Consider the following 18200-nt stretch of genomic DNA (forward strand, 5'->3'; position numbering starts at 1 on the left):
TACTTTAGCTGTAAATTATATACTATCACAGAGGAGCCTGGGATGTCTTCTGGAAGTGAAGAACTGCCAAATTGGTTTGTAGAGAAGAAATGGCTCTCCTTTAATCTTTCCCTTACTATTTCTCATGGATCGAATTCTTCCACCTTTTTCCACTGCATGGTGCCTTACTCTTAAGAGCAAGTCTACTGAATGACATGGTATTATGAAACTTGAGGAAGATCTGTGAACTCTCACCATGTTCTAATCATGGAGGTAGGACTTAGTCAAAAGTTTGGTACAGATTTCAACCTGTGTTTTCTCCATAATGAAGGTGGTTTGGATGGCAACTAGAGTCAGAAACAGGGATCAGTACCTACCCACAGAACCAGACTGGGACATCTGGGCAAGTTTTGGTATTTGACATTCAGCATATGGTTTTCTGTGGATCAGTGTTTAATGAAGAGTACCCTGGGCCTTTCTGAATAAAATTACAGAAGGCTATTCAGGGACAGTTGGTCTCTCAACTAGTCTTGGAATAGGTTTTTTTGATAACTGAAGAACTGTGCCAATTTCAGCTTCTTTTTGCTAACATGTTGGGATTGTCATGACTATGCAACATAATACAAAAACATATTAGTAATTTGGAATACCAGGGAATAGAAGAAAACTTTGTAATGGTTACTCTACTCTTGATCTAAGACAGAGAGAACAAAGTGTTCAGGATGGGTAATTCTGTTCAAAATCAATCAGATCAACCACCAATTTGTAAATAAATTACTTTCTATTAAAATACAAAGCAGCTTTCTGTGAGTGGAGAGTCTAGTATACAGGTTTTAAAGGTTCTGCTTCTTTTCACTAACATCACGTCTTTCTGAGAACAAATGTTTAGACAATTACTGTAATTATGATAAGGGCTCCATTTTCCATGTGAAGTACAGAAAATGAGTAGTCACACAGGACTGTATAATTACATTTATTCCCAACCCCCCCAAGAAAATCTTTCACTCAGACAGCATGAGATTGTTTATTTGATACATCAGTGTTAAAATCATGCAAACACACGTGGAAGAAAATTAGGAATTAAATTATGTCTTCTCTTTGAGTCCCATTAGGGAAACTGAAGGGAGCAAAGAGAGGACAAAGTAATGTGAACTCAGTCTGAAGGAATGTAGCTAATGTTCCTTATCTGACCTCATGCTGAGCCACAGCACCAGTGCGAAGCAGTTCTTCTATAGCATCATCCTCATACCCCAGCATGCTCTTCAGTATCTCCACTGTGTGTTGTCCAACAAGTGGAGGTGGTTTTGGATGTGACACAGCAAATTCACTGTATCTGACACCTGGTCCTGTAAAAAAAAAAAAAAAAAAAAAAAGCACATAGGAGGGAAATTATTTAGAGTTACTACCCATATTTATATTGAAGTGTCTATGTTAGTTTAAAGGCAACTGATTTTCACACCAGCTCTAATCACAGTCCTTACCCTAGAAATGTTATATTCTGAAATTACAGACTAAAAAATATTCCAGTTTGCAATAATATACCAATAAGCCAATTTAAAATAGTTCACTCAAATGCAGAATTGCTGGATATTCTCCCAATCTTGTCTTCCCATTTTTCCCAGTGATATGTATATCAGGATGCTTTCAGTCATATTATGTCACAGGTCTGCCACTCTCTGCTACCTGAACAGCAAGGTCCAGCCCACTCAGGATGTGGTGCAGAAATCCCCACATTTCTACAACAGGAGGCAGCACAAGCACAAGGACACAATGAAATGTCATGTTAACTTTTACTGATGTCAGAGCAGTGCACGGACAATGGGAAGCACCATCTCCAGCTGGCAGCAGTTCAAGTACCTCTGCAGTGTGCTCCATTATCCTGCAGTGACATAGAATTGACAGCATGCACATTATATTCCACAGCTTGGTTTACATTTTTAATTAAAAATACAGGTAGCAGTAGCAGTAAGAAAATCAACAATGATTTATTTGTTCCTGCAGGAATAATTTCAAAGGTGAAAATTTGGAAGCTGGCAATGATATGAAGACTTCTCTGTCTTCTTCTGTTGCAGGTAGTCAGATCTCAAGTTTTAGTGATACTCTGTAGTGAAAAGAACAGATTTCAGTGTAGTTTCCTGCAGAAAAGTAGCTACACCCTTACTACCAGATTCAGAAAGGAGAATGAGCCACAAGTTTACTCTGGGATCAGAAGTGAGGTATGCACTCAGAACATGCATAGAAAGATTACCTGCTTCATGGAGAAAGAGAGGACAATGGTTTCCTTAACTGTTAATTGAAAACTCTTCTTTAATACAAAACTGAAAAGCCTTTGATACAATTGGCAAAAGGATTCCTCTATTCATAGTAATGGCTTTTATTACATCATTAAAAAGAATTTACAGAAAAGGTTATATTTCATTATATCTTTGTCTACAAAACTACAGCTTTACTTCAAAATGCAAAGAAATATAAAGAACATTTCAATAGCCAGAACAGTGTTTGTTTTATTTCTGAAGAAATAGAATATTGACCACCAAGGGAATTGAACCACAGCATGAATTGGTAAATTTACTATGTAAAGCTACTACTTATTTGAGGAGAGATACCGACAAAGGTCATTCAGGATGCCAAAAAATGCCATTTTTAAATTTTTTTGCCAGTCTTCATGAACTATAATCAAATGTTTAATACGGTAAAGTATCCACTTTCAAGAAGAACAAAATAAGATAAAAGGTGCCTAGAAAAACGTTTTTTTTCAAGCTGGTTTGGTACATTTCTGACAAGTATGTTCCTGGAAGAAGTAATAGTTGGACTTGATGATCTTAAAGGACTTTTCCAACACAGATGATTCTAGGATTCTATGTATGGTTTCTGAGTTTAAAAAGGAAAGGAGTTAGAATTGGGGAACTGCAGAGCAAATCATTTAACTCCAAGTTCCATTCAATATTGGAAAATTAATCACAATGAAAATACTCAGGAGATGAGTAACAGACAGTATGTACCTCTTAAGAAAAATTAGTGTATGTGATCTCTTGTCTTTCTAGCAGGAAATGGACTGGAGGTGAGATACATCCCATCAAAAATCTAGATATAGAAGTTTAGGTCCTTAGACACTTTTTGGAGACACTGAAGAGGAAAGTACACACTTACAGTGTCTTCTAAGACACTGGTAAATCAGTAAGCCTGGTCAGACGAATTGTGATCACCTGTGTTTCTCCATAAAGGAAAGGGTAGACAAGTGCCTTAGATGGGGAGCCCAGACATCAAGTCAGGTGAGATGATCCTCTGTCATGGTTTAACTCCAGCCAGCAAGCCCCACACAGCCACTTGCTCACTCCCCCACCAGTGGAATCAGAGGGACAACCAGAACAGGTAAAGGTAGAAAACTCTCAGGCTGAGATAAAGATAGTTTAATGAGAAAAGCAAAAGCCTTGCACACAAACAACAGGAATTCACTACTTCCTATGGGCAGGCAGGTGTTCAGCCACCTCCACTGGAGCAGGGCTACACAACAGTGACTTGGGAAGACAAATGCCAACACTCCAGAAGTTCCCCTCCTTCCTCCTTCTTTACCCCACTTTACATACTGAGCTTGATGTCATACAGTCGGGAATGTCCCTTTGGTCAGTTGGGGTCACCGGTCCTTGTTGTTTCTCCTCTCAATTTCCCATGTGCCACCTGTCTTACCAATGTGGCAATATGAGAAGCAGGGAAGGCTTTCTGAAAGCCCTGCTCAACAATAAAAAAAAAAATCTCCTTAATATCAACCCTGTGTTCAGCACAAATCTGAAACACAGCCCCATACCAGCCACTGTGAAGAAAATTGCCTCTACCCCAGGCAAGACCAGCACACCCTTCAACCAGTAGGATGCCAAATCAAAATTTGACTTTCAAAAAGAAAATTCTCTGTTATTTTCCATAAACTGAGTAAAGAAACAAGGTCTAGATAAACCCAAAGCCAGGTGCAATACTGAGAGGGAAATCATATTCAGAGAATTGCTTCTTGGGATCTTCTAAAACAGAACATTTCAAGTGAGCTCCAGAGGAAGCTGTTCAGCATGAAGCACTTACCAGTTTATTTTTACCTGGATGGCTGATGGAACTCAGATCTTACCTGCTCAGCTTTCTGAGGACTTCAAAAGCTAAAACTTCCTGTAAAGCACATTTTACAATGACCTGGCTACACTGGAGAGAAGGTCTGATAAAAGAGGGGGAAATTCAATACTGTCAAGGGGAAGGAACTACATTTCATTACATAAATACAGGGCAGGGGACAAACAGGAAAGTAGGAATAGTTAGGGGTTATTCTAGATCACGAAGTGAAGATGAGTCAACAACATCATGCTGTTGCGAAAAAGGTAAGTATCATACAGGGATGTACAAACAAGAGAGATGCCTGCAGGACACATGAAATAATCTTTTTGCTCTAGAGCTGGCAAGTCACAGCTGGAGCAGTGTCTGGTGTGGGGCCCCCACTGCACAGCCATCTGAAACACCTGAGAGCTTCCACAAGACAGCAGCTGAAATTTTCACAGGAAACATGACAGATTGAATCAAGTAGGATCATGGACCTAAAGAGAAAGGCTAGAGAAAAACAACTTCAAAACTGTTTTCAAAAAATGTAAATAACCACCACCACCACTAAAATAAACCCTAACCCCCCAAAATCCATGCCAACTGCCTGGATGGAGGAAAGAAATCCTTTTTCATGTCCATGATGAGAACTATTTGACATAAATTGCAACAAAGGAAACTGTAGGAAACAAATAATAAACTTTTTTAATGGTAGGGGTAGCAAAATACTGAAACAAGCCATGGGAGGAGGCTGTGGAGTTCATATCAATCCAGCCTTTAGGAAGGAGATTTATTCCAGGATAGTTGAGCCCACAGCTGATCCCTGGGGCTTTCTGATGGATTAGATCTCTCACAGACTTTTTCACCCACTAATATATGTCCCTTTCATCCACTATAATATGAAAGCTAAGAAACAGCTCACATCAGGGATAAGTTTTCTCTTAACTTACTCCTCCAATTCTACTCACTTCAAACACTTGCTCACACTTTTCAGAGGAAACCTCAAGTGAGAGATAAGTACATTTTAAAGGGAAAGGTGACATTACTAGACAATATTTGTATTAATTCCTTTTCTTAGGAGTGAGTAGGAGCCCTAGAAGGGCAGAACTGGCACTAGTGCAAGCCACAGGAATGATCTCTGTGCCAACTGAAATGCTTGTGACAATAATTTCAAAGTAAAAATGCCCTTTAGAGATTTATTAGTCTAGAAATTCAACATAGCCACAAAACTACAATGCAATTTCTATTTTTAAAAACAGATACAAAGCAATCTTATTTCAGGTGTGTGTATCTGAGAACTCTTTACACTGAGAAATAGCAAACCCTTAAAGAAACTGGTTTAGTAGCTATAGACTTTTCATTTGCTTGCGCAAATTTTTGCTAGCATAGAAATTCTGGATCTTAACCCCTGGGAGTTTTTGCAGAGATATCGAAAGATGCAGAATAAAATCTCTAAAGAGAGAAAACCAAAATTGACATTGTGTGCAACAGAGAGAATGCTTCATGCTTCCCAAAGAAAATTAATCTTACAAACTAGAGCATGCTAGAAAATTGCACAGCAATTATAAAACTGGTGTCTTCCTTGAGCTTTTATTGTTTGATGCATAATTCATCACGCTACTTTTCACTTTGATAGAGTTATAAAGTTATCTACATTCATTCAAAGGAGCTACTTGCTAATGATCCATCATTAACGATTCTCTGTTCTTTCCTTGTGTAACTTTTACTTGGCTTCTGTGTCAATTAGGAGGGTGCAAAGCTTGCCAGTCAGACTTCAGCAATCCCACGCTCCTACTGAGCAATGCTCCAGGAAAGCAACCAGCAGAATGCTATGCAAATGCTAATTAAACACAACTGCCTTATGAGGAAACCATCCCTAGAGGCAGAGAGAGGTGAACTGCTTTAATTAAGGTCAAAAGCATTTGCATGTGGGTGAGTTACAGGGCGCCTTGCAGATGAAAACAGGCCTTTGCTGGGGTAGAAGCAGGGTGACTGACTGGTGAGAGGGTGTAAGGTGGTAGTCACCTGTGCATCCTGGCTGTCAGCAGGACACTATATGCCATTCAAGCATGAAGTTAAGGGGCACATATTGTCACCTGAAAAAAACAATGAAAGAATGAGTGGCAGCTGTAATTTACCTTTGTCCTATTAAATTAAAAGGAGTCTCTTTCTCTTTTTGCTATGATTATCACTGCCAGTAAAACCAAGAGCTCTTTCACCACATTTAAATTCTAGGCTAATCTTTTATTATTATTATTACCATCATTTTGATTTTGACACATTGCTAAAATACATGCTGTGCACACCACGTAACCTACAAGAGTTAATAGTGCAACAATAAATCAAAATTTTTAGCAGTTGCAACCACAATGACAATTGTACCAAGACATCTTGAGTGCTTGAACTGAGCCTCATCATAATAAATTCTTTTTCTTTAGAGCCTATCTAGTATGGCAATGCTAAGCATCATACTGAGCTATTAGTTTAAGACATACCAAACACATTAAAACAAAAGAGAAAAATGAGATAAAACCACCGAAACAGGTCCAGAGGAAGGATCCTTCAAGAATGAGATGCCTTTGAAAATTCACACTAAACAGGTGAAACACACAGCAGTCTTTGGAATGTGTCTCTGGGCATTGCTGAGATCTGTGGCTGCAGAAGCAAAGTCAGTTTCACTCTACAAGTAGCAGAAATTAAAGATGAATTTGAACTATATTAAATGTGCAAAGTATAGCATATAAAAGTGGATAAAGGTAATAATCTTTGCTTTGTCCTGAAAAATAGCAGTCCTGTAGCATTGTGCAGCAGTCACCGGATAACCCATTTTCTACAGCACAGAGCATATTGAAGCAATCTAACTCTCAAACTATGTAGATGGAATCAGGCCTGGGGACAGCCAAGCTCAGGAGAAAAGTCATGATTATTTGTTATTATTCAAGTGGGACAAGAGAAAGAGAGGGAAAATTTGAGCTAATGGATGTGTACACATTCTGCTTGAAACATATCATCTACCTTTGCAAAAAAAGAGCAATGAGGAACCCAGCACCACTTGTTAGTGCTACCCTAGCTTACAGTGTATTTTATACAGATGTAGGAATCACATGAAAACAAACTGCATTTGGTTTGCATTGCAAGGTTTTGGCTACAGGGGCCAAAAATTTCTGGCAGCTGCCAGAAATTTTCCCGATGTCCGATGAAGCCAGTGCCAGCCGGCTCCAAGATAGACTCACTACTGAACAAGGCCAAGCCAATCAGGGGCAGCAGTAGCAACTCTGGGGCTACATATTTAAGAAGGGGAAAAAACCTGCGGAACAGTAAGCAGAAGATAGAAGTGATAATGTGTGAGAGAAATAGCTCTGCAGATGCCAAGGTCACTGAGGAAGGAGGGGGAGGAGGTGCTCCAGGTGTCAGAGCAGAGATTCCCCTGCAGGCCGTAGTGAAGACCATGGTGAGGCAGCTGTGCCCCTGCAGCCCATGGGGGTCCACGGTGGAGCAGAGACCAACCTGCAGCCTCTGGAGGACCCCAAGCCAGAGCAAGTGGATGCCTGAAGGAGGTTGTGACCCCATTGGAAACCCATAGCAATGGGGAACAAAACACATGGACCTCCTTGCTTGCTCCGAAGAAGATCATTTATTGTAATAAACTGAGCCTTTTAATGTTCTAAACTTAACCAAAAGAAGCACGCATTGGCAGTCTGCCACTGCGGTGTCGCTGTTCACACGTCCTTTTACCCCATCAGCTCTCTGGTCATGTGGTGTCCACACGTCTCCCCAGCCAGTCACTGCCTCACGCACGAGGTGAGCACACCCCAGCCACACAGCCCGATCTCTGGTCATATGACCTGTTTTTTACCTCGCTGTTAGCCAAACCTTCCTCAGAGTGCTTTCTGTTGAGCAAGAGTGAACAGAACTGAACAGGACTTCTTATACCCTACAGAAACCTACACTGGAACAAGCTCCCGGTGGGACCTGTGGACTGGTGGAGAGAGGAGCCCACGCTGGGGTAGGTTTGCTGGCAGGACCTGTGACCCTGTGGACATCCGCACTGTAGCAGACTGTTTGAAGGACTGTAAACCATGGAAGGGACCCACCCTGGAGTAGCTCATGAGGAACTACAGCCTCTGGGAAGGACTCATGTTGGAGAAGTTCATAGAGGACTGTATCCCATGAGAAGAATCCCACACTGGAGCAGGGAAGAGTGTGAGGAGTCCTCCCCCTAAGGAGGAAGGAGAAGCAGAAATTTGTAATGAACTGTTCACAACCCCCCATTCCCCACACCCTGCACCACTGTGGGAAACAAGGTGAGAAGTTAAGGCCAGGAAGAAGGGAAGGGTAGGAAGAAGGTGTTCTTAAGGTATAGTTTTATTTGTCATTATCCTACTGTGTGACCTGATTGAAAATAAAATAGATTAATTATTCCCCAAGTTGAGTTTGTTTTGCTCATGACACTGATTTTATTGTGTCCTCATCTCAACCCCTTTCCCTGACCAGCAGAGGAGATGAGTGCTAGAGCAGCTTTGGTGGGCAGCTGGTGTTGCAGCCAGGGTTAACCCACCACACAAACCAAACGTATGCCTCTTTCAATAACATGGTGTTGCTACACAACAGTTTTGCAATTCCAATGAAATATCATCAACAGTTAAGAATGATGGCCCAGAGCCAATACATTTGCATGCAGATCCCTTATATGCTACAGGTCAAGTGTTTGGAGCATGCAATCAGCTGGTTATGAAACTGGCCTGAAGGAGATCAGCAGGAAAGAAGCAGTGACTTTTAAGGCAATGAAAAGGAAAGCGAGACAAAGTAAGTCCATGAGGGGGGCTTCATGGCTACTATGAAGAATATATGGGTGTTGGAAATGATGTGTGCAGGGATATGATATGAGGAGCAGACCAGGGAAACTGCATTTTGAGTGTATGGTTTCTTCCCACTGGTCCCAGCCATGATTTCTGTCAATCTGTTATTCCCAGCTGAGAAGATGGTACACCCAAGCACACAGCACAGCTTGGCTACACCACTTTACACCAGGCTTCTTCCCCTTGATGAAACTCAAAGCAGAAAAGTACACAAAAAAGCTCATTAAAAAGTACTTGCTAGTATGAGTAGTGCACATAGGCTTTAAAGTAATCTCCAGAATTAATGACCTGCTCCATCTTAACTGGGAAATTCCTTTTTTTTTTTTTTTACCATAGCTCTGAAAGTTTAGGAACTTGGGAGACTTTTTGGGAATCCATTTAATTGCTGGGAAAAATATTTTTTTGCATTACAGTAGAGCAGGTGATCTACCTTTTAAGAACAACTCTATTATAATAGATTGGAAAAAAAGCAATTAAGGAAATAATATTCAGAATCTTGCTCCTCCTCCCTTATTGCTGCTTCCACTTCCTCCCCCACTTAGAGCACAGTCACACAAAGTGTTCACTTGGCACCCAGCACAGCTGAGAGGGTGGAAAACTTTGGCAGGATTAGTAGGAATCAGTAACTGAGAGTGGAGAGGGTGAACAAACTTTTACAAATGGTAAAAAAAAGTAAACCTTGTTCTAGGTGCCATACAAACACACATAAATAATCAGTAAATACTGATTAAACAGTAAAATTGGTATGGCAGGAAATAGCATCAGTACTAGAAATATCTAGAAACCACCTTTTCTCATTTTGACAATTCTGACTTCTGTGGGAGAGCTATGAGGACAGTCCAACTTCACAAAAGTCAAGAGTTTGAAAACAGAAGCATTGTGAGAAGAATGACTTGACAGGCAGAGTGTATTATCACATATATTATCTGTGATAGCCATGATGGGTGTTTAAAAATGAGACCACTTTTAAACCAACACTTAGGCATTCAAAGCATCCCCTACACAATTCTGAAAACCCTTTGCCAAGTACATTTATAAAAGTGCTTTCTCACCTGAAGCTGCATGTAAAGAAATGCATTAAAAAACATTTTATGTATTTCCTATCAACCAACATCCTGGATATAAACAGTGAAAATACCAACCAAAATTTATATAACTCTTTACATTTTCAAAGAGTCACAATACTAATTGTACCTAATTAATATTACATGACTGCTAGAGTAAAGGAAATAATTTATCAGTCACTCTGGTTGCATATTTGAGAGTAATCCCACATAATTGTGCTATTGAGTAACACAATTTTGTGAGAGGACCCTTGGCACCAAAAAGCTTTAAAACAAGTTGCAGTACAGTGGTGTCTACTTCTTCCCACATGTATCGCCTCGCAATGCTGAAAATTTGGCCTAACTTTTTGTATAGACTCGCATGGTCCTACTCCTTCCTGAAACCCCCAAACACCTTAGGAGAAGATTCAAAGAAAGACAGGAAGGAAGATGACTAGTAAGAATACCCAGAGGTAGCAATTTCAAAGAACCATAAATTCCCTAGGTAATAATCTGTAACTCCATTTCCTAAGGAAACAAGTTTATGTGTCTGTGCTGTCTTTCTAATCATCTGTTTGTCTGCCTTGTCCCCACCACACACAGTAACTTCTGAATCTTCAATCTTGACAAAAGTGCAGAAATCCCAAGGAAAATAAAGTTCTTAACAGTGTTGTGAAAAATGGCAACTGCTGAAGGACAGGTGCCGAAATTACTGCCCTGATGACATTCAAAAAACCCCCCAAAGAATGCAGCCGTTAAATACTCTGTTTGGCTGAAAATGGCTTACCAGTAAGTACAGATACAGCTCTTTCAGATACATCTAGCACATACTGTGCTCCTCTGGGGACATGAGGCTTAAAGGACATGAGGATAGTTCAGGTCATCATAAGGATTACACATAGAGTTTATCAAGGATATAAGTCTGAAGGAAAACAATATTTAGTTACAGAACTTCTTCTAAGCATCTTTTCTGTTGCTGCCTGTTCCGAGCTTCCCTTCCCCCTCCCCAAGACACTTGCCTCTGCCATATGCTTTGAACTCCTTTGTTCCAAGCCTGGGAAAAACCAAATGTAACTCAAACTCTTTAGCAGTGTCTGATTGGCCAGTCACCCCAGGTCTGCCCCCAGTCCTCCCCTTTCCCCTTCTCCGAATAAAAGAAAGGGCCCGAGAGGGGTCCCACGCTCTTTGGCTTTGCAATCCTTCTGCGAACATCCGTGTGTTTCTGTTTCTGTTTGAAAGCTTCTAATTGCGGGAATTAGGCAAGCTGAAGACTATATTTCTCCCTCTTTGCTTCTACTGGTGGTATCAGTTTTGCAGCTGCTATTTGCTGCTTTTAGAGCTACTGAAATGCTGGATTGCCCGTGCTACTTCTCTAGGCTGCCCGAGGCTTTCTAAGGCATTGAACTACGAGCCTAGCCGGTAAAAAGCTGAAAGTATCTCCACATCTGGCGCCCAGCATGCTCTCTCTGAACCCGAGTTCTGAGAGACTTTTAGGGTGTCCCAGCAGCTGTGTGCCTGCTGGAGTTAGGTCTGCACGTCCTGCTGTGCCAGCTCTGTGTAGTGAGGTGTTACTTTTTGTGTAACATCGAGCCCAGAGCCTCAGCCTGTACCCTCCCCCACGCCATGTGGCAAGGGAACGGCTGGAAAATGGAAGACCCATGTTCCTTATTTTTTTTCTCCGGGCCTGCTTTCCTGTGATAAATCCAGAATTCTGGTATTTCCCTGCTGGTTTAGGGGCTCCTGTCTTAAGCTGGTTCCAGTGCAAACTTTCTCTTTTTTTCCTCTTTTTTGTGATTTGGGGCTGAGGTTTGTGGTGCTGCATTCATAATGGGATCTGAGGTTTCTGTACACCATAGAGAAATATACTACCAAGTTCAAAGCTAGCTTTGTTGTACTGGGCATAAATACCCTAAAAATCTAGTTCAATCTTTTGTATGATGGCTTTTCCACTACTTTCCTAATCTGACCTCCGAGGATATGAGATCTTCTGAATTTTGGGATAAGGTGTGGAGAAAACTCTCCTCTCTCAGGCGTTCAGGAGACGAAACAGTTTCAAAATTTTTTCATCTCCTGTTACTAAGTTATACTTTGCCTGAGAAAAAAGCAGTACTTGAAAAGCCACCACAAAAACCCTCTTTTAATTCCTTTACACCCTCTTCCAACCCCTGTGTCCCTGACCCCTCTTCCCCTACGCTGGAAAACACAGATAGAGCAGACTGCTTTTTAGCACAGGAGAGCTATCATCCTCCTGGCTCACCCGTGTTTCCTCAGCACCCTGCCTTGGATGGGAATCCGGAGCCAGTCCCAGGAACTTTCCAACCCCCTTTCTCCACTCCTTTGTCCCCAGTTTCTAGCCCTCATGTTTTAAGCGCGTGTAAAAATCCCTTCTCCCCAATCTCTTTGTTCCCAGGGACAGCCACTGCCATGTGCTCACAGCCCGGGAAAAACCTCCTCCCCCCAACCCCTTTTCTCAGAGTTTGTCTCCAATAATGGCGGACACAATGTGTCTTCATCGCCAAACTACACCTCCCACAATCCCTTTCTCCCCACCCCACAAATCCCTTCTTGTCCCCAGCCCCACCCACTCCCACATTGGAACCTGTCCCCGCCCCCAACCCCGTGCCCACAGTGTCGTGTTTCACCCCTCCCTCTGTTCCCGCCCATGATGCAAGTACCGCCCCTGCCTCCCACAACCCCGCCCCCAACCCCGCCCCCAACCCCTCCCCTCTACCCACTGCATCCCCGCCTCCACTCCCCGCTCCTGCCCCTCCGCTCCCTGCCCCTGCTTCCCATTGTCCCGCCCTAGGTTCCCACAGTCATGTGACTACCCCCTTAAATCCGGGAATCCATGTTTATCAGGAAGTAACTCCTGCTGCTACTACTACACTTTCTCGTACAGGAGCTAACCATGGCTGGACAACCTTTCCTTATTCTGATATTAAGGATTTGTGCAAGGCAATTAAGGAGTTTGGGATGCATAGTAATTATTTTAAGAGCCTTTTAAGTGCTACTTTTGCAACTCACTTACTTGTACCTCATGATTTAATTACAATAATGCAAACTCTTCTCACACCTGGTGATTTTGTGTTGTGGAAACAACAATGGAAAATAATTTTATCTGATTTATTGCAAACTTTGTGGCAAACTCCAGATAATTACGTGGACTTTGACAACAATTATATCACATTAGACTTTTATCTGCTGACAATAATATGGCAAATCCCCAAAACCAAGCAATGCTTATCCCTCGTCCAGTTCTTACTGAAATCACGTGTGCTGCTGAAAAGGCCTTAACATTACTACCATCTCAGACTCCTACATCTCATTATACCAACATCAAACAATTGCCAAATGAAAATATTATTCACTTTTATAACCGTTTGCACGAAGCTATCTTTTCCCAGCTCCCTAATCCTAACCTCCAACAAGTGCTCGTACTTGAACTGCTCCAAGTGAATACGAATGATGCTTGCAAACAAGTCATCCTGATTCTTCCTTTGCACCCCCCTCTGACTGTTGAATCCATCCTCGAAGTCTGTACAAAGAAGGTGCAGCTGAACACAGCTGTTCCTTTTTTGAAAAAAGTGGGGATGGTTGGGAAGGTTGTAGAGAATGCTATGGGTACAGGGGAAACTCAATCGCGAGGTAACTTTATATGCTATCGTTGTCAGAAAAAAGGACATGTAGCTCGCAATTGCAGAACAATTATAACTGCTGATAAAAACTCTCCAAAGACTGTTTTCCCAGGTCAACAGCAGGGAAACTAGCGACTCAACACATCCTAACAGCCCCGCGTTCAGACAAAAAATAGAACTGCAGACAAAGCAACTTGGACTTCTGGACTCAGGTTTAAGGTAACCTGTGATGAAACACACCATTTCAACAACAACAAACAGACTGTGATACCCATCTCATTCCAAAATGTGGACCACATGCCAGATTTTACATACCTTTTTGTTATTGGGGACACTAGGGAAACATCTGCTGGGATAGAGGTTACACCCACACTCATGAAAGTGGATCAGAACAGGTGTTCTAACCTAATGGTACAATGTATATATCCGCCATACTTTATGCCAAAGGGTCAAGTCATTGCACAGGCCATTCCACTGCCCAAATACCTGCCCACAGATGGTCATATCCCAGCCATCTGTTGGACTGAGGTTTTGGGAAACAATAAACCTGTAGTAGAATGTAAGCTCTGTCACGGTCACATAAAATGAGTATCATGGGAATGATAGACACAGGTGCTGATGTGTCTGTCATTCCATTTGATAAGTGGCCTGTGCAATGGGAATTGCAATCTCAGGGTATCATACAAGGGATTGGAGGTACCCAAATTGCAAAGCAATCCAAACACACCATCCAAATTGAAGGTCCTGAGGACAAATAGCGACACTTCACCCATATATCCTGAACACCAAATTCACCCTGTGGGGAAGGGATGCCATGTCTTAGTGGGGAACAAAAATTGGTATCACCCCTAGACATCAAAATTTTCCCTTGCGGCCACTGGAGCTGAGTTGCCAAGCACAAAAGCTAACTTGGAAAACGGATGAACCAGTGTGGGTTAACCAGTGGTCACTAAAAGAAGAAAACTTAAAGGCACTCAAAACATTAGTAGCTGAACAATTGGCTAAAGGGAATATCATACCAACTAATAGCCCCTGGAATACTCCCATTTTTGTAATACAAAAACCGGGAAAGAACAAATATAGGCTCCTCCAAGATCTTCAAGAAATCAATAAGGTTATTGAAGACAAGGGACCCCTTCAACCAGGTATGCCATCACCTTCAGTGCTCCCAACAACATTGGCATTTAGCTGTTCTTGATATTAAAGATTGCTTCTTTTATATTCCACTCTACCCTGCAGATGCCCCTTGATTTGCATTTTCTGTGCCCTCTATTAATCGTGAAACTCCCATGGAACGTTACCATTGGCTTGTGTTTCCCCAAGGTATGAAAAATTCCCCAACTCTCTGCCAAGAGTATATTGCTAAAATTCTATCTCCCATCCATGCCAAAGCAGAGAAAGCCATCATCCTACATTACATGGGTGATGTACTGGTATGTGCTCTTAATAATCAGTATCTTAAGCAGACACTTAACATGGTGATTGAGGCCCTAGAGGCCAAGGGCTTTGAATTACAACCTGAAAAAATGGAGAGAACAAGCCCTTGGAAATACCTCGGACTCAAAATCACAGAAACCTCTATCACCCCAACACGTGTCACCATTAATAATAACCCAAAAACATTAGAGGAAGTGCAACAAATCTGTGGGACACTGAAGTATTTAAGGTCCTGGCTAGGACTCACCACAGAAGATGTAGCTCCTATTGCAAACCTGTTAAAAGGGGAAGGCAGTCCAGCATCCCCTAGATCCCTGACAGAAGAGGCAAGGCAGTCTCTCAAAAAGATACAAGAGCTCATTTGCACCAGACAAGCACACAGGTATCAGCCCTCCCTACCCTTTAAGCTTGTCATTCTAGGGAAGGTACCACGCTTTCACAGCCTCATATTTCAGTGGGAGCAGAAGGGACCCCTCATCATAATTGAATGGGTGTTCCTTCCACTCCAACTGCCTAAGACCATCACACAGCCACAAGAACTAATGGCAAAAATTATCATGAAGGGTAGAGCAAGGCTCCAGACCCTGGCAGGATGTGACTTTGCATGCATCTACTTACCTGTAACAACAGACACATTAGATCACCTACTTCAAAATAATATAAATTTACAATTTGCATTAGATAGTTACTCAGGCCAAATCTCCAATCATTACCCAAAACATGACATGTTTAATCTGACATTCTCTTTCATCCCTTGAGAGATTCAAAGTAGAAAACTCTTCAATGCAATTACCATTTTTACTGATGCTTCAAGAAAGAGTAAAATATCAGTGATCACATGGAAAAACCCAAAGACACAAAAGTGGGAATCTGACATCAAAGTAATCCAGGGATCACCACAAGTAGCTGAACTAGCAGCCGTCGTTAGAGCATTTGAGAGGTTCAAAGAACCCTTTAATTTGGTCACAGACTCAGCATATGTAGCTGGAATAACTATTAGAGCTAAGCATGCTCTCCTAAAAGAAATCTCAAACAAAAAAATTTATGATTTGCTCTCAAAGCTAATTTATCTAGTTTCCCACAGAGAGCATCCCTATTTTGTCATGCATGTGAGGTCACATACAAACCTGCCAGGATTTATTGCAGAGGGTAATCGTAGAGCTGATGCTCTGGCTATGCCAGCAGACATAGTTCTATCAGCCGACTTACCAAAGCTCCCCCAAGTTTTTGAACAAGCAAAATTGAGCCATGCTATGTACCATCAAAATATTCCTGCTCTTATCCACATGTTCCATCTGTCACGGATGTAGGCAAAATCAATAATGGCGACATGTCCCAACTGCCAGAAGCTACAGCTTCCATCACTAGTCATGGGGGTCAATCCCAGAGGCATTAATAGTGGTGAAGTGTGGCAGATGGACATCACACATTTCCTTGAATTTGGGAGATTAAAATACGTTCATGTTTCTATTGATACCTTCTCTGGTGCTATGTATGCCTCTGCACATGCAGGTGGAAAAGCTAAGGACATTGAAAAACATCTTGTCCAAGCTTTTGCTGTGCTCGGTATACCTGAGGAGATAAAAACTGGTAATAGACCTGCCTACACCTCTCAGGAGTGTAAAAACTTTCATCAGCAGTGGGGATTTTGACATGTTACAGGTATTCCCCACTCCCCAACTGGACAAGGCATTGTTGAACGTGCCCATCAAACCCTCAAGCAAATGCTGTTACAACAGTCAGGGACCACTAAACTCAACTCACCTGTCCTCAGACTCAGCAAAACGTTGTTTACCATAAACTTCCTGAACGGCACCTTTGAGGATCCGAACCCTCCCATCTATCGTCATTTCCAGAACACCGGGAGACAGAAACTGAAGGAAAATCCAGAAGTCTTGATCCAGGACCCAGAGACTCAAAAAATCCAAGGACCATACAAACTTGTAACTTGGGGACGTGGGTATGCCAGTGTATCCACCCTTCAAGGACTGAGGTGGATCCCAGGGAAATGGGTAAAACCTTATGTCACTTCCTCAAAAGTTAAGGAGGTTAAAACTGCCCCCTGGAGGAGACACAGTAAAAAGGATCCTGATTTTGCACCCTCATATAAACCCCCTACTCCAGATTTTGATGTTAATCCCTTAAATCAAGTTGCATTGTTTTGCACTCATATTTCGCACTGTATTTTGTAAATCTTCATCCTGATACCCCATACCATAGATGTCCTGACTAACCCCCTGAGTCTTAACTGGGGAACTAGTTTAAAGACATCCTAGGTACTGTCAAGTTGTAGGGACGATAGATTCCAATTATGTTTTGCACTGTTGTTTTGTTACTGTTCTATGCACTTTAAGTTACTAAGAGTTACAACACAGCTTTAAAGAAAAAAAAATAGGGAATTGATGCTGCCTGTTCCGAGCTTCCCTTCCCCCTCCCCAAGACACTTGCTCCTGCCATGTGCTCTGAGCTCCTTTGTTCTAAGCGCGGGCAAAACCAAATTTAGCTCAAACTCTTATCAGTGTCTGATTGGCCAGTCACCCCAGGTCTGCCCCCAGTCCTCCCCTTTCCCCTTCTCCGAATAAAAGAAAGGGCCCGAGAGGGGGCCCGCCCTCTTTGGCTTTGCAATCCTTCTGCGAACATCCGTGTGTTTCTGTTTCTGTTTCTGTTTGAAAGCTTCTAATTGCGGGAATTAGGCAAGCTGAAGACTATATTTCTCCCTCTTTGCTTCTACTGGTGGTATCAGTTTTGCAGCTGCTATTTGCTGCTTTTAGAGCTACTGAAATGCTGGATTGCCCGTGCTACTTCTCTAGGCTGCCCGAGGCTTTCTAAGGCATTGAACTACGAGCCTAGCCGGTAAAAAGCTGAAAGTATCTCCACATTTTTCTACAGTTCTGTCTGTGTCTTCTAGAAGGTGTGTTCTAGAGGTTTTTCATTGTTCTTGGAGGAAGGAGCTGAAGAACTACATGGCAAAGACAAGTTGCTGGGAGAATCCCTGCAAAACTCTAAAAGGAAAATCCTGCAGGCACAAGCCTAAACTACTGAAAATCCAAGCTAAAAAAATAATTTGTCTCAAGTCATCACCTAATCAATACAAAACTCAATACATGGTCCCACCACAGGATGCTGGTTAACCACAGGTTGTGTACCTAATGCAGAAATTACAGAGCGAGGCT

The 18200-nt window shown here is 42.1% G+C and overlaps 1 protein-coding gene across 2 annotated transcripts in view; it reads right to left on the reverse strand.

Moving 5' to 3' along the window:
- Positions 1–1050: 1050 nt before the first annotated feature.
- Positions 1051–18200, reverse strand: part of SUGCT (succinyl-CoA:glutarate-CoA transferase) — a gene marked incomplete at its 5' end in the record, with an annotated part of 342330 nt that continues 325180 nt past the window's right edge. For both annotated transcript variants that reach the window (XM_082285668.1, XM_082285667.1), the window contains one exon: positions 1051–1325. In XM_082285668.1, coding sequence (XP_082141794.1) covers positions 1162–1325 — 164 coding nt within the window. In that variant the 3' untranslated portion in view covers positions 1051–1161. The remainder of the gene's footprint in view (positions 1326–18200) is intronic.

Source organism: Coloeus monedula (genome assembly GCF_965178545.1).
Source record: "Coloeus monedula genome assembly, chromosome: 1".
In the NCBI taxonomy this organism is placed as follows: domain Eukaryota; kingdom Metazoa; phylum Chordata; class Aves; order Passeriformes; family Corvidae; genus Coloeus; species Coloeus monedula.